Source organism: Eupeodes corollae, chromosome 2 (genome assembly GCF_945859685.1).
Source record: "Eupeodes corollae chromosome 2, idEupCoro1.1, whole genome shotgun sequence".
Classification (NCBI taxonomy): domain Eukaryota; kingdom Metazoa; phylum Arthropoda; class Insecta; order Diptera; family Syrphidae; genus Eupeodes; species Eupeodes corollae.
In genome coordinates, this window is record NC_079148.1 from 99,820,860 (window position 1) to 99,845,799 (window position 24,940).

At 34.8% G+C, this 24,940-nt stretch overlaps 2 protein-coding genes across 6 annotated transcripts in view; one reads left to right on the forward strand and one right to left on the reverse strand.

Moving 5' to 3' along the window:
- Positions 1 to 1,606: 1,606 nt before the first annotated feature.
- Positions 1,607 to 8,886, reverse strand: LOC129945550 (UPF0046 protein C25E10.12). Its single transcript, XM_056055360.1, has 3 exons — positions 8,778 to 8,886; positions 7,995 to 8,381; positions 1,607 to 2,941 (listed from the first exon to the last, which is right to left on the reverse strand). Exons 2-3 carry the CDS (start codon positions 8,363 to 8,365, stop codon positions 2,410 to 2,412), a joined length of 903 nt encoding a protein of 300 aa, XP_055911335.1. The 5' UTR covers positions 8,366 to 8,381; positions 8,778 to 8,886; the 3' UTR covers positions 1,607 to 2,409.
- Positions 8,887 to 13,664: 4,778 nt separating this feature from the next.
- Positions 13,665 to 24,940, forward strand: part of LOC129947342 (protein furry) — a 137,760-nt gene continuing 126,484 nt past the window's right edge. For 2 of the 5 annotated variants that reach the window (XM_056057863.1, XM_056057867.1), the window contains exon 1: positions 13,666 to 13,821. In XM_056057863.1, coding sequence (XP_055913838.1) covers positions 13,770 to 13,821 — 52 coding nt within the window. In that variant the 5' untranslated portion in view covers positions 13,666 to 13,769. Of the gene's footprint in view, positions 13,822 to 24,940 lie in introns of all 5 variants that reach the window. The other 3 variants (XM_056057866.1, XM_056057868.1, XM_056057865.1) reach the window with 2 other exon arrangements.

The window sequence follows — 24,940 nt, forward strand, 5'->3', positions numbered from 1 at the left end:
AAGAGTACTAAGTCAGAAGAAAAGACTAAATCGAGAATTCGATTTTTTGAGTTTTTAATACTTACAACATTAACATGACCATGCTTCCACATTAGTTTGATATCGGTGGAGATTTCAATTAGCATGTCTCGAAATTTAGCAACAAAAAAGTCTCAAAAATGGATATCTTATTAGGACATATAGTCCATTTGACTCTAGTACATGAGAACGTACCAAGGAATTCGTAGATAGTTTCAGGTTTAGCTGCAAGTATTGATGCAATCAAAATTATTAACGAACAGCTTCTCATAAAAAAATCCTTTTGAAAACAAAAGAGTCCCTTTTAAAGTGAAGGGAGATTTTGTATCTGTTATATTTTTGGTAACACTGATTTAAACAGCTGACGCAAGTTTCATGTTTTGTTTCACTGTCAAACATCTTCAGTTTGGTCTATAATGGAACCATGAATCGTCCTTCAAACGAACAAGCTTGCAAATTATTGAATTGAAATATTGAAAATTGGACTAAGCGGATGGACCACTGCATGAAATAATCTTCAAAAATTAAATTATATGGACCGTACTATCGATTCAAATAAAGATTTCATTCATTTTTCTGAATTGCATGTGTTTTTTTTAAACTTTCTTATAGCTTTCAAAAATTCACCCTTTATAAATATAAACATATAAAACGTACGAACTAAAGGAATTATATAAAACTAAATTTTTGGTATAAAAAAGATAAAATATAATTTTTTTTATTTAAGAGTCATATCAAAAATAAAGACAATTATCAGGAACACCCTAATGAATTGAAAAACAAATATATTAGAAAATATATTATATTCACTACCTACCGCAAAAAATATCCATGCAGTACTTTTTAGCGTTGTTATTGTTTCTCTTGTACTTTTTCTATTCCTTGCCAAAGCAAAACCGTAAAAACTTTCCTCTTCAAGCATATATGCATACACACATATAATGTCAAAACGTTGTTGCTATTGTCTCCCTCGATCTCCTACTACATTTGCATATGTTCTTCTCTATTTTCTATTCTTTAATTATTGTTGAATTTTCCCTAATTCTCAACTCTTCCCAACTATTGAGGGATATAAAAAAAGGGATCAAAATCAATCATCTCCACGCCTCTCAGATTTCGCTTCGATCGTTCCTCTTCATTAGAGTACTAAAGTTAGCACCCTTAAATACAAATTTGGACTCTATATAATTTTAAAAATTTTCACGGTTGCTCTTTAGTTCAATTTTTGGATCGTGATCGTAGACATTGACAATATGGTGAAAGGAAGACAACAAGGGAAGGCAATTTAACATACGCTAAGTGGCACAAATCTACCAATTGGGAAAAGAGCGAATATAAAAAAAAAGCTTTTTAAAAATTAAAAAATACATAATTAAGTAGATTATTTTATGTTTCTTCTCTTTTAGTAGACACTTCAGGCGTATGCAAGACAATATAAAAGATTTAAAAAAAACACACAAATAGTATCATTTTAAATCCTTATTTTAATTCCCTTTCTTCATTTTACATTAATTAATTTCAGGTTTCTTTTAACCCTGATAGACACCAAGCTTATAGTTAACCATTTTATTTTAACCTTATCGATAGATATAACTTTATTTCTTTTTTAAAGAGAAAGGTCAAACTAAATTTTGTATCTTATGGCATTTATAGTTGACAGGGAAAATAAGGACCTATTTAATAAACCATCAACCTCACTGAGTCTGTCATGTCTTTCATGTGTCGTCCAAATAGTGTTAACCTGGTTAGGAATTCAACAAATTCATATACCAGATTTCAATTAGCATAATTATTAAACTTTAATTTATTTTCTATAATTTGCTCAGAAAAATTTAGTACAAAAGACTAGCGATTGTAAAAGAGATAAACATCACTCTTGTGCAAGGCATTTAATATAAATACAACTTTTTTGAATAAAATTATAAATAAACCAAAAAAAAAGCTTTTACATACGTACATACTTAAAGCTACTTGTATGTTTTCTTAACATAACTCATATCGAATAATATAAATTGTCCAATGCTACATTACAGCGTGTCATATAATTTGTCTATATTATTTTGCAAAATAATTGTTTTAATTTATTTTATTTTTTTGTAATTAGAGTTGAACGTTATTTTTTTTTTTGGTATTCATTTTATATAGATACAATTACAAGCCATTTCTAAATGGCACTTTTTATATAATTAATGTGTGTTAAGTTAATTCTTATAATTCTAAACAAATTCAATTCTTTTTTATAATATCACTAGATTTTGTTAATTGTAAAAAAAAATGCTCAACAAAAAATAAAAATTTCATATCAACAAAATAAGTTTGTTAAGTAAATTATAGGAAAATAAAACTAAACAAACAAAAGCCTACAATAATACGATCCGTTTTTTGTTTTCACTAAACTTCTTTGGAAAATCCTTTGGGTAGTGATATATCAAAGACTATAGGTGGATTATTTGGCAGGTAGTTTATGTCACAAGTTGAAGCATTCACAAATATTATTCGTCCATCCGATGTTATTCCATATCCCTCATGAACATGCCCAAAAACATGATACTTTGGTTTAATTCGTTGTTGAACACTAGCCAATAGCTCAACACATCCAGCTCTAACACCCGAACAACATAAGTCACCGTGTCCCACTGGTGGGGTGTGTGTTATAAGCAGATCGATGCCTTCGGGAATTTTATTCCAACGTTCAAGGCATTCTCTGCCGCGAGGAATATTGAAGGCCCATTTGCAAAATTCTGGTTGCCAAGGGCTGCCGTAGATGTTAAGGCCATAAATGGTTGTGAGTTCGTCTTCGATGTATTGACAATTTGTCAGATACTGTCTGATATTGAGCGTTTGTACAGCGTCTTCGATGTTTTCCTTTGCATTGCCTAATGTAGGCATATCATCCAGTATCGATGGGCCAGAATGTTTTGTTCTGTAAAAATTAAATTTATTTATTAATTTAACAGCTTAATTTTATGAAAGTTTTTTTTTTCTGTTTTAATTTTCTGAAAATCTAGAAAGTTTTTTTTTTCTGTTTTAATTTTCTGAAAATCTAGGTATTTATAGTTGCTTTGAAATAATAATAAACTGCAAGCTTCTGGTGTACTGGACAGATAACCTAACACGATTGAGCGAAGGCAAACTGAATTGATAAGGGCTTTGTAATACATAAATTGTATTGTACATAAAGTAGAGCTACTGATATCCAAGTTTTCTGTCAAAACGTTCATAGCGCTTTTTGCAAAATTCAAACCATTTACATTAGGTTAATGAAAACCATTGGGCGCATTCACAAAGCTAGTGACTACGTAGTCAAAATTCAACTAGTTTTGTGAAAACAACAAAAATTGCACTACAAATTTTGTCAATCCGGAACTGTCATATTAATGACAAATGCAAATATATAAAATAAGAAATATTTGTGTTTTCACACCTTAAAATAGTTTTCTTTCTTTTTAAATTCAATAAAACCAAATAGAAGATATAATATGATTGATTTACTTTACTTACTTAAGGTGGCGCTACAGTCCTGTGTGAACTAGGGCCTCACCCAACAAACTTCTCCATCTAGCTCGGTCCCTAGCTAGATGTCTGCTGTTTCGCGCTCCAAGTTGGGCGAAGTTACCTTCCACTTTTGCGCGCCACCTGATCCGCGGTCTTCCTCTACTGTACTCTCCTGTGGGTGTGGATTTGAAGACTTTCCGAGCCGGAGCATTGGTTTCCATGCGCTCTACGTGACCCAGCCATCTTAGTCGTTGGACTTTAACCTTCTGGCTAAGTCTACGTCGCTGTACAGCCCGTACAGCTCGTCGTTCCATCTTCTCCTCCACTCCCCTTCAATGCATACGGGACCGTAGACCCAATGTGCTTTCGTCCGCTTTTGTGATAGTCCATGCTTCTGTTTTATATAGCGACACTTTGGTCCCTCGAGAGAGGACTTTACCACTCAATTGCTTTCTTAGCCAAAAGAAACAGCGGTTAGCAAGAGTTATTCTACGTTTGATCTCAGCGCTGGTGTTGTTTTCTGCGTTTGTAGCAGAGCCTAGGTAGACGATGTCCTTCACTACCTCAAATTTACGTCGGTCGATAGTGACGTTTTGACCAAGACGTCGGTGTAAGTAAGTCCTTTCTTGACGACGGCGTGTACTTTGTTTTGCTATCTGCCTCAATACTCACAAATGTCCCATTGATATCACGGTGACTTCTTCCGATTTTGTCAATGTCATGAGCATATGCTAGTAATTTTATAGACTTTTGATAGATAGTGCCTCTAGTGTTGACGTGTGACCTCTGCATTATTCTTTCAAGCACGATGTTAAAAAATCTAAAATCTTTTTTGACATCGAAGGGTTCTGCTAAGTTGTTTCCAACCTTTATGGAGCAGCTTGAATTCTCCATGGTCGTCTTGCACAAACGGAAGATTTTGGCAGGGATGCCAAAACTAGACATGGCTCTATACAGCTCGTCCCTGTACATGCTGTCATATGCGGCCTTGAAATCGATGAAAATATGGTGGGTGTGGATTTGGTGTTCTTGGGTTTATTCCAGGATTTGCCGTAATTTGAATATTTGATCAACTGTGGACTTTCCTGGTCTAAAACCACACTGATAAGGTCCTATGAGGTTGTTTACGATGGGCTTTAGACGTTCACATATTACGGCAGAGAAGATTTTATAGGCGATGTTAAGTAGACTGATTCCTCTATAGTTGGTGCAGTTTAGAGCGTCTCCTTTTTTCAGGATCGGGCAAACAATACTGACCACATCCGACCATATCTTACAGATAAGTGGGAGCATGCTCCTAACCAACTTATCTCCAGCTGCTTTAAAGAGCTCTGCATTCAAGCCATCCGCTCCAGCGGCTTTATTAGACTTCAACTTAGATATGGCAATCTTTACTTCGTCTAAGTCGGGAGGACGGGATTGTTGGCTTTCGTCGTGTATGTTGAATGGATTATCCTGCCTGACAGCGGAATTCAGTTAGTCGTCGCCGTTATACAGTCTGCAGAAGTGGTCCTTCCATATGCTTAGCATTGACTGCGGTTCCACTATGATGTTTCCACTTTCGTCTTTGCAGCCTTCGGTTCTAGGTTTATGTACCTGTGAATTTCATTTCACTTGTTCATGAAACTTTCGAACTTCATTCCTGTTTTTAAACCTCTCAACATCTTCGACCGCACCCTTCTCATGCCCTCTCTTTTTCCTTCTGAGGAGTCGGCCTTCCTCTCGCCTGTTCTGCTCATAGAGCTCTAAGCAATTCTCGTCCTTCTATGCAGCGACACTTTGCGTGCCTGTTGTTTGGCTGCATTTGCCTGCCGACATTCCTCATCAAACCAGGGGTTCTTGTTGGTGGCTGTTTGAAACCCAGCACATCAGAGGCGGCTTCTCTGATTGCATCTTGGCAATGTTGCACTGGTTTTCGATACATTGTGTTGGCGGCAGAGAACTTCGAGAGAGGTTACTTGTAACTCGTTCACCGTTGTACCTTCTCCCAGCACCTCCCTGTTTTGCCTTGGGTCTGGAAATCCGAAGTGCTACCTTGGCTACAACGAGGTAGTGGTCCGAGTCGATGTTAGCTTCTCGGATAGTTCGTACATCCATGATGCTGGAAGCATGTCGATCGCAATGTGGTCAATCTGGTTGACGGTAGATTGATCTGGAGAAGTCCAAGTTTCTTTGTGGATGTTGAGGTGTGGAAAACTCGTACTGGCTTCCATGACGTTTCGCCCCGCAGCAAAATCTATGAGCCTGAATCCGTTGTCGCAGTGTTGTCGTGCAGGCTGTTTTTCCCGATTATTCCACCAAAGATGTCTTCCCTTCCTAGCTTGGCATTAAAATCGCGCAGGACTATTTTAATATGTTTTGTCTAGGAGCTCAAAGAACATATCTTTGGTGTTGTCGTCTTTCTCTTCTGTGGGGGCGTGCACGCTTATCAGGCTAATGTTGCCGAATTTAGACTTGATGCGTATGGTCATGAGGCGCTCATTGATGCACCTATAGCTCAAGACTTCTTGCCTATGTCTGGCTCCAATGACGAAGTCGCATCCAAATAAGCGCTGTTGGTTTTCGTGGTAGCAGTCACCATAGTAAATATCGCAGTTTTTCATCCTCTTTTTGCCCGGCCCATCCCATCGTATTTCCTGGATGGCAGTGATATCTACTTTATATCGGTCTAGGGCCTCCGCTAATTCTTCGGCCGCACGTGGTCTGTTAAGGAACCTAACATTCCACGTGCATATCCGAAGTTCGTTGTCCTTTATTCGTTTGCGTTGTTTGTCAACAGTAAATCCGTCCGTATCCGAGGCTTGTTGGTGCTTCGCAACTATGAAAGCTTTTACGTGGCCAGGAAGTCACCCCGACGGCACAACCCCCAACCTGTAGGGTCAGATCCTAAGTATAACTCCAAGGATAGGGAGCCGGATAAAACCGCTCCTTATAGGCCTGGGCTCCGAATAAGTCGAAGAAGCCCTATAAGGTGTTCACTAAGTACTTCAACGTTACTGGAACTGTTGACGCCACCGTTGATTCCATCTCGGGAATTCCTCCGCTGCCATCTGGATAAGGAGAGGTGCCTTAGTGGAAACACCTCTCCCCACCTCTCTCGTTTGCTGCCCCCAACAACTTTCCACTGGGGTTGGAACCCAATCTCCAGTTGAGGTACTAGAAACCCGATGTTCACCAAGGGGAGGTGAGAGTAGGAGTTGATAGACAGAGGTTGGTTTTGAGAAAAACCTGTGGACGCTTGTGTCGTCTTGAATGCACATGTCTACCAATTGAACATCCCAAAACAATAGTTTTTTTTTATAAAAAATAAAAACCTAAACAAAAATTAATAAAAGTTGGTAAAATTTGTTTTCCGACGTAAATATCTTTTCAAACTTGGAAATATTGGCTTCAACCTAATTTTCTATAAAAAATACTGTTTTTAACATTCGATAAAGTTTTGAGAAAAATCTAATTGAGAGTTTCTTTGCAAAAAATAAAAACCTAAAATATAACCAATACTAAAACTTAGCAAAAATTAACTTTCGACTCAAATAGCTTTTTAAAAAATAAAAAATATTGCCAATATTTTTTATTTCACAGAAAATATTGAGTAGTTTTTTTTTATAAAAATTCAACAGTCCGTTTTTTTTTATTAAAAAAAATAAAATCTAAAAGAAATAGTACGCAAATTTAGTAAAAATTGATGCTCTGTTTTTGATATCTCTGAAATTAATTTCATTCATCCAATTTGTAAAAATTTTAGAAATGCTACTAAAATCGGTAAACAATTCTTTTCGACTAAAAATCTATTTAACAAAACTTGATTTTCAAACTAAACTTTTCTTATATGAAAAATATTGTTGGTAATTTTAAAACTTTTAAGAATAATTCAACTAACAACTTTTTTAACCCAACACGAAAACCTACAAATTTTTAAGCAAGACAAATCGACAGACGGGATAAGAATGGGAAGTTATCAGTGTGGGTCGCATCCCAGCCTCTTTTTCACAATTCTTATTGTTTAAAAGAATGTCACATCCATCATTAGATTAAGTGCGTTTTTTGGAATTCCATATATAGTACAGTGAGAAATTACTAACAGATTGATTTTTCCCCCAATGGAAACCACACATGATTCCAAATGCACAACTACTCAACAACTATCGAGACACAAATGCAACATCAATGGTACCAACATTTGAGAACGAAATCACATAAGATCCATTCGAGACTCGTATAAATGTAAAAAAACCCAAAAAATCCCACTATACTATGGATAGATTTTCCAACGGGTATTTTTAGAAACATGATTATTTAAAAAAACGTTTGAGGTGGTCGAACGTTTGGTGTACGTATTAAAAAGTTGAGATACTTTGGACAAGAGATAACATATATTAAAATCTAATCAAATTCACTTAAACAAAATCAACAACTCACAGAGAAAGTAACGTCTTACGCAGAACTGTAATCGTTTTTCTGTGGTTTTAAGAAAGACTTACCTTTGCGAAACCGATTTATTTTGAAAGGGATGTGTAAACGTTGAATCGAAGCTAAGTTCATGATTTCCGGCTATGACAATTTTATGCTTATGCGGCAAATTACCGATCCAATTGTTGAACTCTATTACTTCTTCCAACTGACCGCATTTCGTGAAATCTCCGGCATGAATAAATATATCACCATCTGGGATATCAAATTTAATATAAGGCGTCAAGGAATGGGTGTCACTCATGCAAACAATTCGAGCTTTGTTGAATGGAACAGTCGTTTGTGGCGGTTTCATCGTTACTTTGATGACTCTCTGGGTCTTGGAGAGTTCTTTCCATGCAGCTGTTGGGTCATTTGTGAGAGGATGTATTGGGACTTCCATACTTACTTACTATCAACTGAAAGAATAATAGTATGTCCTTTATTAAAATGTGTATACTTAAACAACAACAAGAAATTATGACTATGAGGATGATTCCTAATCTATGACATCATTGTCATAACAAACGTATCATGCAAGGGTAAAGTTGGGAAGTGAATTAGAAATGATAATGTTTTTGAAGTGCATTTTCAATTGGAACTCTTCAGGAGCAATTAGATATGAATTATCAGTCTTACAGGGTTTGATAATTAATTAAGTTAAACAAAAATAACAAGTTTGGCAGACGGAAACAAGAACCTTAACATACAAGTGGAAGTGATTACACTTCTTAAGGAAAATTCAACAACATAACTTTGCGACGTAAGTTTGTAAAGTATGTAGGTATTGTTCTTTTTCTAAGTAAATATTATACCTTTTTTAGTTATTGATAAATTAAACAAATTTAATGAGAACTTTAGAACAATACAGGGAGTTTTCAAAATTGTTTTTTGCCTGTCAAAAATTTGACGTTTCGAATTGACATTTCAAGTGTTCAATGCTCGGGGAAAATTTACCTTCAATATAAAAAAAAATCCCACACAATAATTTTGAGTTATGTTTACATTAGTCTTTTCTAAATACCAAATGTCAACATTGTACATAAAATCTATTGTATTATCATGGAGCAGTTTTTCTTTATTTTCACGAGGTCGTTGGAGTCTCAAGATGGCGTATATAGATTTATGTAAAAAGTTAGAATTTTTTGACTTTTTTTTTATAAATTTTTTTTTTAAACTTCCAAACCCATATTGTAGCTGAGACGAACGCAAAATTGGTTCATGATAGAACTGTAGGTTTTATATGCAAAGATGTCACCCATTTTAAGGATTTAATGGAATACATTAGACTCTTTTGAGACATTTATTTTGATTCATTTATTTTCTTCATTTTAACTCGCTTTGGTTTAGTGGAAGAGAAGAGTTCAAAATAATGTGATGTCAATGTGGTCAGACGACTCAAAGATTACATTTTGAATTTAAAACCCGGGTTGCTTAGAGACCTGTAATATGTTACAAATGTTCACATTGTACCTATATTTAAAAATGATATTAAAATATGGATTTATTAACTACAGCTAATTTGAATTTTAGTCCAATAGTAAAAGAAACTTTAAAGCTAGTAATACACGATAGAGCCAAATAGACATGATCCCATTCAAAATTGACTGAGATGGTTTGGTTTGGCTATGTTGATCCATTTAGATTTTTATCAAGTGAAAAATCAACGATTCCGAACCAACGAGCCAAGGCTCGTTTCTGCGTTTTGTTGGTAATCAATGATCGAAGTAGTTCTACCTATTTTAAAAATCTTATTTATTTATTTCCTCTTTTTTCATTTTTTCTGTTGTCAAGTACCAACCTTTGTATGTGGGGATATTATACTCAGTTTTGTTTTTCTACTCACAAGTTTAGTAATTTTTACACATTTTTCTTTAATTTTTAGTTAATTTTATTAAAACCCTTTTTTAAGTTTGATTTTATCAAGATCAGCATATTTTTGCTTATGCTGATGATAAAAATATTAAAATTATCAATCTGTCAAAATAGCTGTGGATCGGTCGTGTATGCCGGCCAAATTTTGACGGTGTGCATTTGAACTTAGTGTAAATGACTTGGAGCCAATTGGCTCTGCCATGTATGTCCAGCTTTATAAAACACAAGTTTCCTTAAATCAAACGTAAAACGTAGATTGTTTTCTTAATACAATATTTTGTTTCCAATTTTAAGTTTTAACTAATGTTCGAAGAAATTATTAGTACTACGATTTTAAAAGGCTATACAGCACAAGATAAAGTATTTGCAGTTATTTACTGTAAAAAATAAGTAAATTAGGTATTACAACAGCTAGTAGAGAACTGGGACTTACAATTCTCACCCATTTCAGTGTCAATTATTGCTGAAAAAAGGCAGTACCCTTGAACATTTTTTTAGGTGGTATATTCAGGGATTACACCCAAGACCTTTAGCATGACAGTCCTACCAACTAGCCATCACTCCTTGGGTTCTTAATTCTTATATAATTTCATAAATATGTCAAAATTAGTTGGAAACTGACATTTGTCATGGCAAACAAAAAAAAGTGAAAAAGAAATTTGTTTCAGGAATACACGAATTTTAAAATTTTGAATTAACAACTTCCACACTGTCAACTTCACCAGACAAATTTTACACCGTTGTATTTTTCTGTTGCAATAGTTCTAGCTTCTAGGGCAGCGGTTCTCAATCTTTTTTAGTCACGGAGCACTTTTTGCGTGAGAAATTTCACGCGGAGCACTTTTATGCGCATATGCCATTTTTCGTAGTTACATGTAGCAAATTAAATGTCTTTTTTTTAACTTTCTTTTATTTTATTGAATTCAGGAATGAGTTTTTACAAAGAAAAACAGAAGATTAATGTTACCTTAACTTAATAAGGAATTACATAATTATATTTTATGAATTATAATTATATGGAGATTTTTTTAAGTGGGTATATCAGGCTCTGCGTCGAGACGGGATCTATATTCTGATAAAGACTTTATTGTTGCAAAAAGTTCTTTTATCGAAGAATTTGATGTCAGGTCAATCAAGCACTCAAAATGCAGCGATATGAGGGAAGGCGGTTTTTCCAATACAAATACGTTTTCTTTAATCTTCAAGTGGAATTCGTCTGGGCTATTTTGAACTTACCAAGTAGGACGTATCGACGTATTTCGTTCACTGTCTTTGAGTGATAAGTAATATTGGTTTGAGATTTAGTAAGTTCAGCATACTTTCTTTTGAAGAAATCAGTCGGGTTGCTTTTGCAATCGGGATGAATCCTTACAAAATGAAGTTTAAGTTTTGATGGAAACAAAGCAGTGTTCGGCAACACTTTACCGCAAATTTCGCAGTGAGGTGTGTTGTCACTTGTCTCAGCAAATCTAAAATTCAAATATGATTCTTGGTACTCCCTTTTAACTGATATTAACCGACGATTACTTTTTTACGTAAATTATCATTTTGTTTTTACACACCCGTCAGTTGGTAATTCTTCGGCAGCTTCGGGTGCTTTTGTGGAGAGTTCATTTGCTTTTTTCAAAGATTCAGACTTAAGCCAGCGATCCATTCGAAAAATGTATTATGCAAAAGTGTTCCTTACAACTAAGAAAATTATACTTCGTTTTGCCCTTTTTCGGTATTCGACTGATTGTTATAGCCTGCAGGCCTATTTTGGCTGCCATGCCGTTGAAAAAAACAAAAAATTATTTGAAATTTGCTTTTAGTTCCCTATGCTGTTTTTTTTTTTAAATATGAATTTCAAATCCGACTGCTGCGATCAAAATTACAATAACAGAAGACCAAATTAACTAGTTACTAGTCCGTTTTGGACTTTTAATATTTTTTTTCAAATATTTCTGCGGAGCACTTGGATATTCAAGTGCTCCGCGGAGCACACTTTGGGAAACCCGGTTTTAGGGTATTGCAAAAGTGTAGCAAAAGTGTAGTCTCTATATTTTGTTGTTTTAGTTGCAAGAAAATGTTACACTTTTGCAACGATACAAGACCATTTGCACCGAATCGTGAATATCCCTATTCATCTTCTTATCTCGATCTGCATACTTGGCTTTTTGAAATAAGTTTATGAAGTAGTATTTTTTAAATCTATAATCCTTGTCTACAATTTTAGTTTCTCATACAAAAATTTGTAAGAAACCTTGAACTATTTATTCTAAAACTAATTTTAAAAGAAAAAGTTAAAACGTTTTTAATAATAATTTTTCTTTTTGTAACGAATTTTACCTCTAAACAAGGCTATAACATCAAGTTTTGAAGTATACTACAAAAATATTCGAAATCAGCTTTTAAAATGAATTCGAACCAAAATATCTTATACAGAGCTTAAAAAGAATCACGACAAATGAAAATTTCAAGGATCTAAGTAAGATACTCAAATGATTTAAACTGTAAACGAAAAATATCTCTATAAAACCATCCAACAAATTATTTTAAAGACATATTTTTTGTTTTATATAAGACTTAAGGACCCATTTTTGGTAGCCTTTAGCATTTAAAAGGGGCATATCAAAAAATCTGATTCGATAGAGAAATTTTAAGATGAGATTCGAATTCAGAACAACGAAATATATTAAAAAATAATTGTTTTGTTTGTGAGACGGAAAACTTAATTTAAATATTTAACACATTCAGAAATGCTTCTTTTTACATAACCTCTATAATTCATTTTTTGTTAGACTCTAAGGGCCTTACCAATAATAATAAACGTTTAGGTGTCGTTGAGTTAATTTGCGTGTACACTAATAAACAAAATAAACACGTCTTTTACAATTAAGCATTCTATTACAATATCTACTTCATTCTCTGTCAAAAAGACAGCATTGAATTGACATTAGTAAAATTTGCAAAGAAAAAATATTTGATTAAAATTAAATTTCGAAATGGAATCGCACGATTCAGTAATAGAAGGTATAAATGTCTTGGACGATGTGGCTGAAGCAAGGAGGCGAAAAGTATATAAAGACAAAATTGAACCATTTTCAAAATATGATATATAAATATTTTTGTTTTTCAGCAAGTATTATTCTCCTTACAATATTGTCATAAACAATCAGCAGACAACAAATCTCAACTCTTGTGACCTGAAAAGTATTTTGTTGCGTGTGCTGTCAAAACGACAGTGCAAAGAGTTTAATTTAACTGTCCGTTTATAGTTGAGTTTTCCAACAATAAAATTTAACCCTTTAACCTTTCTATTAAAATGTTTCTTGGTATGGCAAAATATTTTAAACGCAGTTAAATATTTAAGCGACCTTTAATTTTGATAATTGGTAAGGAGGTTCAAAAATACAATTGCAATTGAATAATTTTTGAATGTGCTGTCTTAAAACAACTAGATCTGCGAATTGAACAAGCCATTCCTGAAACTTAAAAGGAACAGATCGAAAAAGCCAACACCCTTCAAAACTGACAATTGCATTTTTTTTCTTTGAATTGTCATCGGTGTTTGTTTTGATCAACAAGTGGTTTGTTTATATTTTTATAAATTTACAATCATAAAATTGATACATTTACAAACTTTAATTTTTAGAAAATCAAATAAAATATAATTCTCTAAGTTGTTTAGAAAATATCTTAATACACGTTTTATTCATTTAAATCAAATTTCTATTCTTAATTGTATTCTGAAATAACTATTAAAAAGTAGTGTTTCTATTTACAATCAATCAGCTGTTCATCACTGACAGCTCCGACAAATGTCAGTTTGTGACGAAAAAAATATGGCTGCGGTTTTGCATTCCGAGATATTCCGACAGAAATATTTTCAATAGTTAAATAAAATTTTAGTTTTTGTGGTTTTGTTTTTCTTTTCAAAACCAAAATAGAAAATGGAAAACACCGAAACTAGTATGGACGAACTTCATATAGAAGAAATGAAAGGTATTGCATTTATTTTTGATTTTAATTGTTTCTATGTAATTTGGTTGAGGATTGATTTTAATGGTTTTGATTTTTAAGTAAGTTTATTCTTATTTTTTTTCCAATTCAATTTGGCGTCTTCTTCCCCATTTGTATGTTTAGTTATTTTGTTTTCTAAACAAAACAAGGCGTCTAAATAACAATAAAGCTACAAACATGAATATATTGAGTGTACCTTCCTCCCACTCTGGACTGCTTCAGCTTCTCACACATTTGGATTTAGCCAAAAAATTGTTTACAAAAATTAATTAATTAGGCATTTTTATGCATTTACCTATTTTCCTCACTACACTTTTGTTTGCTCCATTGTCTTGCTCGCAAAGCTCCCTTTCATACACACCACACACACACTTTGCGTCTAATGATTGGGTATACCAAAAAGTTTGTTGTTTTGTTGTTTGGGACTTGCCAGACAACTTTTAAGAAGTATTTCAGTCGATATCCTATGTTCTAGTCTGATTTTCAAATCATGTCTAAGTCTTCTACCTTAGAAAACATTGTTTTTAAAATGCGATGTTTGTGATACTTAGATACTGAGAGAGACTGAGAAATAGCCTTCACTTGAATACTCTTTTCTATGCATCTAATTGTTAGTGGATATAAGTTTTTAAAACCATTTATAATTAAATGAAAAGATTTATATATTGATATGTTCTCAATGTTGACCAATGTCTTTCCAATTTGGGTGTAATTCACTCTAACGCAACCTCCCATACTTCCAGAGAAAGCGTTAGGTTTAAAAATATAAATAATACAACTCTAGATCTAAATTATCTGACATGGAGTGTACATGCACACTTGATTTTAGATAAGCGGCTTATTGACTTGATGTTTGTGTAATGAACATGGGTTGGGGACTTGGGGGTCTAGAAAAGCCTCTTGGTCTTCCATAAAGCAAAAGCAAAAGACCGGCAGCAGTCGGCCACACACTATTCGGCACATTCAGTCTGTCCCAGAAAACAGATGTGCTTCAATGTATACCTACCTACCTACCTACATATATCTATCTACCTATCTAATAAATTAATTTTTACTAAACTTAAATTTAGTTCCCGAGTGCGTGTAACGGAGTATAGACATGATTTTGTTTAAGAGTTGTTTGTTGTAAAAGAAAATTCAATGTTTTTGTCAATATTTCTCTTTCTCGTTTTCGATCAGCTGGTTTTAAAATCGGAGATGACATAACCCTTCAATCTTTATCGTGAAAAAAAAGTTAGTGTAATATAGAAAAAGATATATTCTTATACTTAAAACCTACAGCAAGAAACAATGATGTGTGTATTTAAAATGTAAGCGCTTTGCGAAGGGTGACCGAATCAAATTTTGCGAGTTACACGATATTTTCGTTTTGGTTTTCTCCTAGTCTAGAGCAAGCAAGTTGTGAATCTTCAAAAGCAAATAAAACAAGACAAAAATTGTGTAATTAAAAAAAATATATTCACGTATTTATTGCATTTTCGGTCGGTTAGTATAATTTAGGTACATACATCAATATTATTTGTTCATTGATAAAAATAATGAAGAACTCTTGTTATTGTTATTGTTTCACTTTCGCGTCAGAGACATTTATAGATTTTTAGTAAACATTCACTTTATCAGCTCTGCGTAATAATGACTTGAGACAGTAACGAACTTAAACCTTTTACTGTAATTTCTCATTCATTTCACTTTTTAAGTTTTTCTATTTTCCTCGAGCCAAGTTAAATATTTTAATCTTCTGCCATATTGACGGTTCCACAAAGAGATTGTTCATGAAAATTTAGAAAAACGTTGTGACTCATTTCTGAACATGTTTTTCCAATAATATTTCTTATAAAAATTATGTTATTCTTCTTTGTTCATTACAATAAATAAAGTCTTTTTTAGGCTTTCACAGAGGCAAAAAACCATACACCTAAAATAATAAATGCAACAATTCTTGCAATACGTAATAATGGTGCGAATGGTGGTGATATGATAACAGTGCCGTGATAATCAAATTACGAATAAAAGATAATAATGAAAAAACTTTTATACACAAGCTTTTATACAAACCAATAGCTGCAGGCAGGGCCGTATTTTAAGGTCCAGAGGCCTCGGGGCAATAAAGAAGCGGAGGCCCCTCGCCCCAAATTATTATTATTATAGTTTATTAACATTAAATTAAAATGTACATGTTAATAGAAACGAGCACTAGCTGCCTGGGGCTACTGACTCTTAATTTAAAAAGAAAATACGTTTAATTTTAATTTGGTAAATAGATAGAGATAGATAACTTCTTTATTAACAAAAAATTTTGATTAACAATATCTCTTTTCTTAAGAATAATGACATGGCACAAAAAGATACCAATTTTGAAATGATTTGAAACACAAATATATTTATACGTTTTCAATTTTAAAGTGATTTGAAACACAAAAGATATCAACAAAAATGTTGCTGCTTGAACTGCAACACCTGCTGTTTCAAGTTACATAACTATTGCGATATGCTAAGGCGTGTTTGCAGTACTTATAGAGGGTAGACCATCCTATCGCTCCATTGAGTATTTCATAGAGTCGGTTTAGGGTGAGATGACTTGATTCGAAATACAATCGTCGGATTTCCTGCAGCATTGGACAGATCGCAATAAAATGGATTGTATCTCGTCTGTTGCAAAGCTCGCAAATTTGTGACAAGTCAGCTCGGTGGGGCATAAAGTTTAAGTTTAACAATTCGACACGAGCTCTGAATATGTAGCTTATAGCTTCGGCCGAAAATTCAGTACAGAAATAACTCGCTTCCGAGGGTAACTGGTGATTGATGTTCTTATAGATATTTCTAGATGTAGTTTCATATGCTCTAGATAGATGCTGGGTGTACATTTTTTCATCTATTTTAGCGATGACATTAGCAAAAAACCCCGGCCATTCATCAACGTTTGTTTCACTTAGGGGAAGATTAGTTCCCTGGGCTATGGCTAACTCGTTCCAATCCTTGAATGGTGAAGCCCTCGTTTGCAACAATCTTACCATGATTGATTTATGAAGACTTCTTCCGCTTCTTCTCATAACTCTTATTAAATAGTCGGAGTTTGATTTTAGATTTTCAATGTAAAGAGGCGATAATCCTGATTCAACGTAGATGGCATAATTTGGCGTTGAATTTGGCAATCTAAATAAGTGCTTGAAGAAATATCTTTGTACTGCTTCGAACGCCTCTGTATGAGTATGTCCGAAAACCGGGGTACCATAGCACATGCATGTATTCACAGTCGCGCGAAACACACGGTATTTTGACAACAGATCAATTTCTTGGTTCGCAAAGAACTTGGGCCACATTGTGCTCAAAGCTAATTTAGCCTCATTACTTTTATTCTTAACATGCTTTGCGAAGTTAAGGTTGTGTGTTTTTAAAACTCCCAGATACTTAAATTTCTGAACCACTTCAATAGCAATATTATTTAGTTGCCAATTCTCTTCGGGAAGCCTTCTTCTTTGACAAGTCTCAAAAATCATCACCTTAGTTTTGCTAGTATTGATAGCTAACCCCCATTTCTCGCAGAATGTATTTAACCTGTTTATTTGCAGCTGTAGAGTGAAAGGGTTTTCCGCCAGAAATACTAGGTCATCAGCATAGAGTAAAACTTTTACTTGTATGTCGGCAAAAGATATTCCTCCTGGAAGAACATCGGAAATATAATCAATAAATAAAGCGAAGAGGATTGGGCTTAAAATGCAGCCTTGTGGGACACCTGTTGTCGTTTCAAACCAATCTGATAGATGCGACCCATCCCATACCGAAGCAGTCGATGATAAGGATAAGGAGGTTGAAGTATAGCTGCAAGAATTTCCGAGAGATTCCAAGCATTGAAAGCTTGTACAACAATGGTTGTCTATTCACCTTGTCAAATGCAGCTTTGAAGTCAACGAAACAAGCGTATAATTTTTTCTTTTTATCAATACATTTCTTGGCAATACTTGTTAACGCAATATATGGTCCAGCGTTGAGTAACCCGCTCGAAAACCGGCTTGGAATATACTGAGAAGGTTTTTGTCCTCAATCCAATTGGTGAGCCGTTCGTAGAGTATTGAAGTGAAGATCTTACTTCATGAGCTAAGAATAGATATGCCTCTATAGTTCTCTGGCTGGTTCACATCTCCACTCTTGTAAATTGCAAAAATAACTGCTTTGTTTAGATTGTTTGGAACATGAGACTCATCATATAATCGGTTGAAGTATAGAAGAAGATAATTTTTCAATTGCTCAGTACCATTTTTGTAAAATTCTACTGGAATTCCATCGATACCAGGTACCAGGTGCTTTATTATTTTTCATTTTTTGTAAAGTTGATTACAATTCACCTAACAGTATTGGACCATCCAGTTCATCGACTATAAAGTTGGGGAGAGCATAAGAGAAGGTATGGAAATTCACGTTAGCCGACAAAAGCGTTTTAAAATGAGTCGCTAGTGTCTCAGCTGCGAGAGTATTCACCGAATGTCGACAACGTCCTCCTAGCTCGCGAATATTATCCCACAAAACTTTTGAGTTTTTACAATCTACAAGTTTCTTCGCCAGACTAGTGTTGTAATCTCTTCTTTTTGCTGCGCATAAAGTCTTGTACTCCTTATTTACGTGAAGGTAAATACTTTTGAAGAACAATGCATTTGTGGATCGAAATAGTTTGAGATACACAAATAATAGTTTGCGAAGCTTCTTGCAATCATTATCAAACCCTAAGTTTTTAGGAGTAAAAGAGTTAGAGCTGTTATTGCTAATGGCAAATGGCGCTGAGATATGAATTACACTTGTTATTCGTTCATTTCGTTAATTTGGTAAATATGTACATAGATAAATTAATGGTAGTTTTAAATTTACATTTTGTGCTTTATATAGTTTCAAATCAAATATGAAAGTTATTTAATTTTATGAAGTTATAAACTTGTTTAATGTTTTCTGGATCAAAGTTATTTAGGATTTTTGTTGTTGAGGATGATGTGTTGTTAACGCTGGTGTTGGAAGTCAAGGATTTACATATATCTTTTCCTAGAATGTGTCTAATGTCTATCCGTGATTGGCAGTGAGGGCAGGTTGGTGAACTTTCTTTTTTTAAAAGGTATTCATCTGCTTCGAGGTGGTGATTGGGTAGATCGGTTTGGATTTAGTGAGATTGCTGAATTTGTATGAGTTTGAATAGTTGTTCCAGTCAGTAAGTTTTTGTTCTTTGTTCTTTAAATTTATTTTGAACTTGTCGTAATACATCACGTTTCGTCAGCAATTTGACCAGTTTGACTGGGGAAAGATGAGCATTATTACCCGCTTTATCAGCATGCTCGTTACCCAAAATTCCTACATGGCCCGGTATCCACATAAGTTTCAACTTGTTAGGGTATTTTGTAAGTTGGTCTCTTAATCTACTGATAATATTTGTCGTATTATTGGGGTTTTGAATTGCATGAAGCACCGACTGACTGTCAGAGCAAATCACAAATTTGCCAGGAAGTTTGGCGATAATCCTTGCTGTTTGTAAAATAGCTGTCGCCTCAGCTGTGAAAATGGAAGCGGTATTATCTAATACCCCTATGTATATTAGGGAACCGTTTTCGTACGTTGGGGAAAGCATTTAAACTCCTCCGTACTGCCTGGTGATATGGGGATTTGATAATATTTATCGTTATTTTTACTTAATACTAGCGATCTAGTTACGTTACATAGAGTGTTTAAATGAGCATTTGATTTGATTTGAGCATGATAGAAAATTAACTAAATTAGCCCTAGCAGCTATACCCCAAGACGTAATTTTGTTTAAGATTTGATATATACCAATCCTATCAAATGCCTTTTCGAAATCTAAAGACAAGATTGTGACATGGTTTCGAGATGATAGAGCCTTTGTAATATAAAAATCCAGGTGTAGGAGTGCGTCTGCACAGCCTTTATTGGCTTTAAAGGCTACTTGATTAGAGCATATGATGTTTTTGGATTCCAAAAACCAAATCAGTCTTTTCGCAACAATTTTTTCTAATATTTTCGAACTGCATGGAATCAGTGACTGTTAATTCTGTTATTTGGTTTGTTGGGTTTAGGCAAAGGCAATATAGTTGCGAGCTTCCAACTCTGTAGAATGGTCCCTGTGTCAAGAATACTGTTGTAGAGTTTCAAAAGTTTGTGCTTTGTTATTATTGGAAGGTTCTTGAGCATAGGATATGAGATACGGTTCCTGCTAGGTGTTTTACCTTTTAACTTTGGGAGACAACTTTCAAGTTCGAGTAATGAAATGGGTATTTCTATATGCTTGGATTGAGGTGATAAATAATTATTGTTGAAAGGCGTATTTAGCGTATTTGTTTTGTTTATTTTTAAAGCATCAGAGAAGGATTCATCGATTTGACCAAGTTTCAGAGAAAAGCTTACTTATTTCGTTAGGCGTACTTATTTGTTGGTCTTGCTTGGAAATGCACATAATTGAGCACGGTGTATATGTTCCAGTAAGGCAACGGATTTCTTGACATATTTTCGAAGGGGAGGAAGTGAAATTTTCACTTCCCTACGAAATTTGGCGTTCGATTTTTTGAAACCGATAAGATTTTGCTGATTAGGATACTTTTTAAAAAGTTTCCATGCTTTGTTCTTTTCTTTTCGTAAACGTTGTAGTTCTGAGTTCCACCAAGATACTGTACGAGTTGCACCTTTTGGAGTATTTTGGGGTATCGATTTATTGGCTGCAAATCGAATCGCTTTAGAAATTTGAGCTGCCTCTTGATTTATATTTGAGGACACATTTGAGGATGGTAATTTTTGTGTGATATGATCTTGGAATAAATTCCAGTTGAGGAGAGATCACTATAAATTTTGGATTTTTCGTATTTGATACCGCGGGCAGAGAAGAAAAATTGTGAAAAAGATTATTGATTAGCTTTATGTTTTTTATTGGGTTGGTGGAATGCTGAATCCACGTCAAGTGGTGGCCCCCTGAAGCGGGAGCCACCTAGCCCGTGGGCCATTTTTAAAACGTTAGATAGCACTCACGTGTATTGTATTTTTTTTTACAAAGAAAAAGAAAAGAAATACAACTAGATAAGAAAAAAATGGTATAACGGGAGATACCGGGTGCGCGAAAAGCACAAAGCAAAATCACACAGTAGTCTACGAACGATGCTTACAGTTCGATGGTTAGTCGGTGACTGTGCCAAACTATTTTCAAAATAAAGTAAACCTTTTTTTTCACTCTAGTTTTTCAATAAATTTATTGTGAAACCAAGTAGATTCCATATAAATAAATATAAACGGAAAAAAAGAATGATCTAACATTTTAGGGTTAACGAACGTAAACTTTTGTACTTTTTTCGCCGGAAAATCGTTGCTGATTTCGTTGAAATCCAGTTCTCTGAGTAAATAGCTTCCAATGCTCAGGAGAGAAAGCTTCGATAGACGGTCTTATCCCATCGTGGTTCGAAGTCTATTTTTTATAATTTTCCTTTTTGAAAATGAGCGCTCTCCAGTGCAATTTGTTACCATCAAAACCAATAACATTCTCAATACAATTTCGAGGTTTGGGAATGTAGCTCTGAAATTTTGATTTTCGAGAATTTGGTAGTTCCGGTGATTGATTTGTTCCATAGTCCTTTTCCTTTTTGTATGAGTCAATCAAAGACACAAATTGAACCAACTCATTACAAAGACAAGGCTCTAAATCATCCGGATACACTTTCACCAATGCCTCTGTTGCAGCGTGCAAATTTTTAGCATACATCTTGTCGATGTGATTCAGGAATCCAAATGACGAACGAACAGCTTCATAACCATGCAATCTTTCGGTAAGAGAAACGGATAGCTGGTTAATCACTGGGATGAAGGCGGATAATTTGTATTTTTCCTTGGGTGACAGATTTGCGTCTTGTGGTTTCCCGTAATCGATCGGATTCAACCTCACATTTCTCGTTCTGGTGCGGGTGCGTGATTTCTACATATTCATCAGTATGGGACATTTTTTTGGCTGCTTCCTCGTATTTATTACAATCAATTCGTTTGTATTCCACGAATGGTTTCAATGATTCTAGTGCACGCATTGCCGATTCAAGAATCATTTTCGGGTCTTACAAACATCTTGTTTTTAGCGTTGAATCGCTCCAAGATATCGTTCCAAAATGTTGCCAACAAAGCGGTTTCGAGACCACTCATCTTTTGTAGAAGGTGCGTTGCTTCATTCCTCATGATGTCTTTTTGCTCTTTATTCAAAGGTATGCTGGTTGGAGCTTTACCGATTTCCGAATAGCTGTTGACTAAGGCTTTCGTAGCTTCAGTCTGACAAGGCCAACTAGTGTCGCTGAGCTTCTTCAGGACTAATAACTGGCCGCTTTTCTTCTCCGATAATTTCTCAATCAGAATTCATTGCCGCTCTGTACTCCCTCAAGATGGGTAGTGAATTGAAAGTGCTTCTTATCAGGGCCATTTCAGATTTTGATATTTCAATGATTGCCTGATTGGAGTGAACAAATATAGATCAATGATTTCTGTTATTTAAGATTAATATAATTAAATAATCATGTATGTACAATGTATTGTAGGCTGTAGGTAAAGGTAAAAGAGCAACAAAAAAAATACATATCAAAGGAAAAGATGTTTACTAGTGTTTATTCTTTTGCGGAACCTTTAATTTTAGATCAAACTCTCGATTGTCAAATTTCAATAATTGAAATCCAAACTGCAATCCATTACGCAGCGAACAACAAAGCCCCAGGTCCGGATAGAATAAGCAATGAGTTTTACAAAAATGCGCCTGTTGATTTTGTATATGAAAATCTTCACCTTTTTAATAATATTTTCAATACCGGAAAGGTTCCACAAGCTTTTCAAGATTCTCTGTTCTATCCAATTTTTAAAAAAGGCGATGTTAACCTAGCAAATAATTATAGAGGGATATCGGTTGTGGTTTCCCGTAATCGATCGGATTCAACCTCACATTTCTCGTTCTGGTGCGGGTGCGTGATTTCTACTTATTCATCAGTATGAGACATTTGTTTGGCTGCTTCCTCGTATTTATTACAATCAATTCGTTTGGATTCCACGAATGATTTCAATGATTCTAGTGCCATTGCAGATTCAAGAATCATTTTCGGGTCTTACAAACATCTTGCTTAAAGCTTTGAATCGCTTCAAGATATCGTTCCAAAATGTTGCAAATAAAGCGGTTTCGAGACCACTCATCTTTTGTAGAAGGTGCGTTGCTTCATTCCTCATGATGTCTTTTTGCTCTTTATTCAAAGGTATGCTGGTTGAAGCTTTACCGATTTCCGAATAGCCGTTGACTAAGGCTTTCGTAGCTTCAGCCTGACAAGGCCAACTAGTGTCGCTGAGCTTCTTCAGGGCTAATAACTGGCCGCTTTTCTTCTCCGATAATTTCTCAATCAGAATTCGTTGAACAGTCGATGGACAAATTACCAATTAGTGAATAATAATTGATTTTTCCAAAAATTGAGCAACATCGATTCTTCATATACAGCAACTAGTTTATATTTACACATATATAAAAATACACGGAATCGAATACCCAACCTCCGAGGTCGCGGGCAAGTGCTACCCCACTCAGCCATTAAGCTATTCAGGTACTCCCTCAAGATGGGTAGTGAATTGAAAGAGCTTCTTATCAGGGCCATTTGAGATTTTGATATTTCAATGATTGCCTGATTGGAGTGAACAAATATAGATCAATGATTTCTGTTGTTTAAGATTAATATAATTAAATAATCATGTATGTACAATGTATTGTAGGCTGTAGGTAAATTTGAAAGAGCAACAAAAAAAAAAATGCATATCAAAGGAAAAGATGTTTACTAGTGTTTATAAATTGGAATTTGAAACATACATTTTCCGAAGACTCTATTGTTGGGGCCCCCCGTTTGTGGAGGCACGAGGCTTCTCCCGGTTGCCCTCCCCTCAATCCAGCCCTGGCTACAGGCTATAATTTTGTATGTGAATTCAATAACTTTGTATGTATTTAAAAGAATTGTACCTATGAGTATACTACGTCTATTTGCAAAGATCTTGGAATTAATCTGCAAGTCAATATCTACTTCGAAGATGATTGCGTACAGCTCCTGGTCATAGCGTATTATGTGTTGCTCTTCCCCAACTAAAGAGATATTCATTTTTCGTAGGAGTTTTTTTCTTCAAGAGGTTATCAACATCTTTAGTTAATGTTTATTTTTTTAAATAATTGTAACCAAGAACATTGCTTCGACTTAAGGTGAAGATTATTGCTTTTGATCCTGGTTGCAAACCGTCATCTTGTTGTTGCGCATTCTAATGCGTTGGGCATTTAGATCAATGCCATCATGATCTAGTATGCTTTCCGTTACCATGGAATGTGTTACAAATAACTTCCTGATTCCTCTTCGCTCATGTTACCAATGTAAAATATAACTTCTCCAACGTCCTTCCTTACAAACTAGACCAACACCTCTCAATTAGACTTTTGTTTTTTAATTTATTGAACCATAAAAAATGTATGTATACATTTGGCTTAATTCTAACATAAATAATATTTAATAATAACCTAAATTAAAAATTTGTTGGCCCAAAGGGGGCCTAACTTTATACATTGGGGAATTACAAAAATTAACATGTGTTGAACATGAAGTCGATGGCTAAAAAAAGAGTGTCGTTGGCGAGGTTCACCTTGGGTTGTTCAGTCCCGGTTGTCCTGCTGGAGGTTGGTTGGGTGTGGCGGCGTTCAGCCGCGGTAGTATGCTGACTCCAGGCCAGCATTGAAGTAGACACCGTCGTCGTGGTCAGTGGGGAGTTTGTCCAATATATCCATACCACAAAAATATCTCGGGTCCGGGTGATTGGTCATCCTTCTCATTAATTGGTTAGGGTGGCTGGCGACTTTGGTGATTATCTTCTTTGCTGCCTGTGCAAGGAACTGGTCAAGTGGCTTGATTTCAGCTTCTTCGTAGACTCTACGATTGCTATAGTGCTTCTGTCGTTGACGGTCGAATTGTAGATCAGTGCATATCCTTAGTATCTTCCTCTCGTAGACTTTAAGTTTTTCCATTGTAGTTTTTGATGTGGTGAACCATATCGGAAAATTGTAGGTGATAACCGGTCTTAGCAGTTG

Coding starts and splice junctions, on each gene's coding strand:
- LOC129945550 (XM_056055360.1), bottom strand. CDS start 8,365: ATGGAAGTCCCAATACATCCTCTCACAAATGACCCAACAGCTGCATGG. Junction 2,942..7,994: donor AATAAATCGGTTTCGCAAAG/GTAAGTCTTTCT, acceptor TAATTTTTACAG/AACAAAACATTCTGGCCCAT.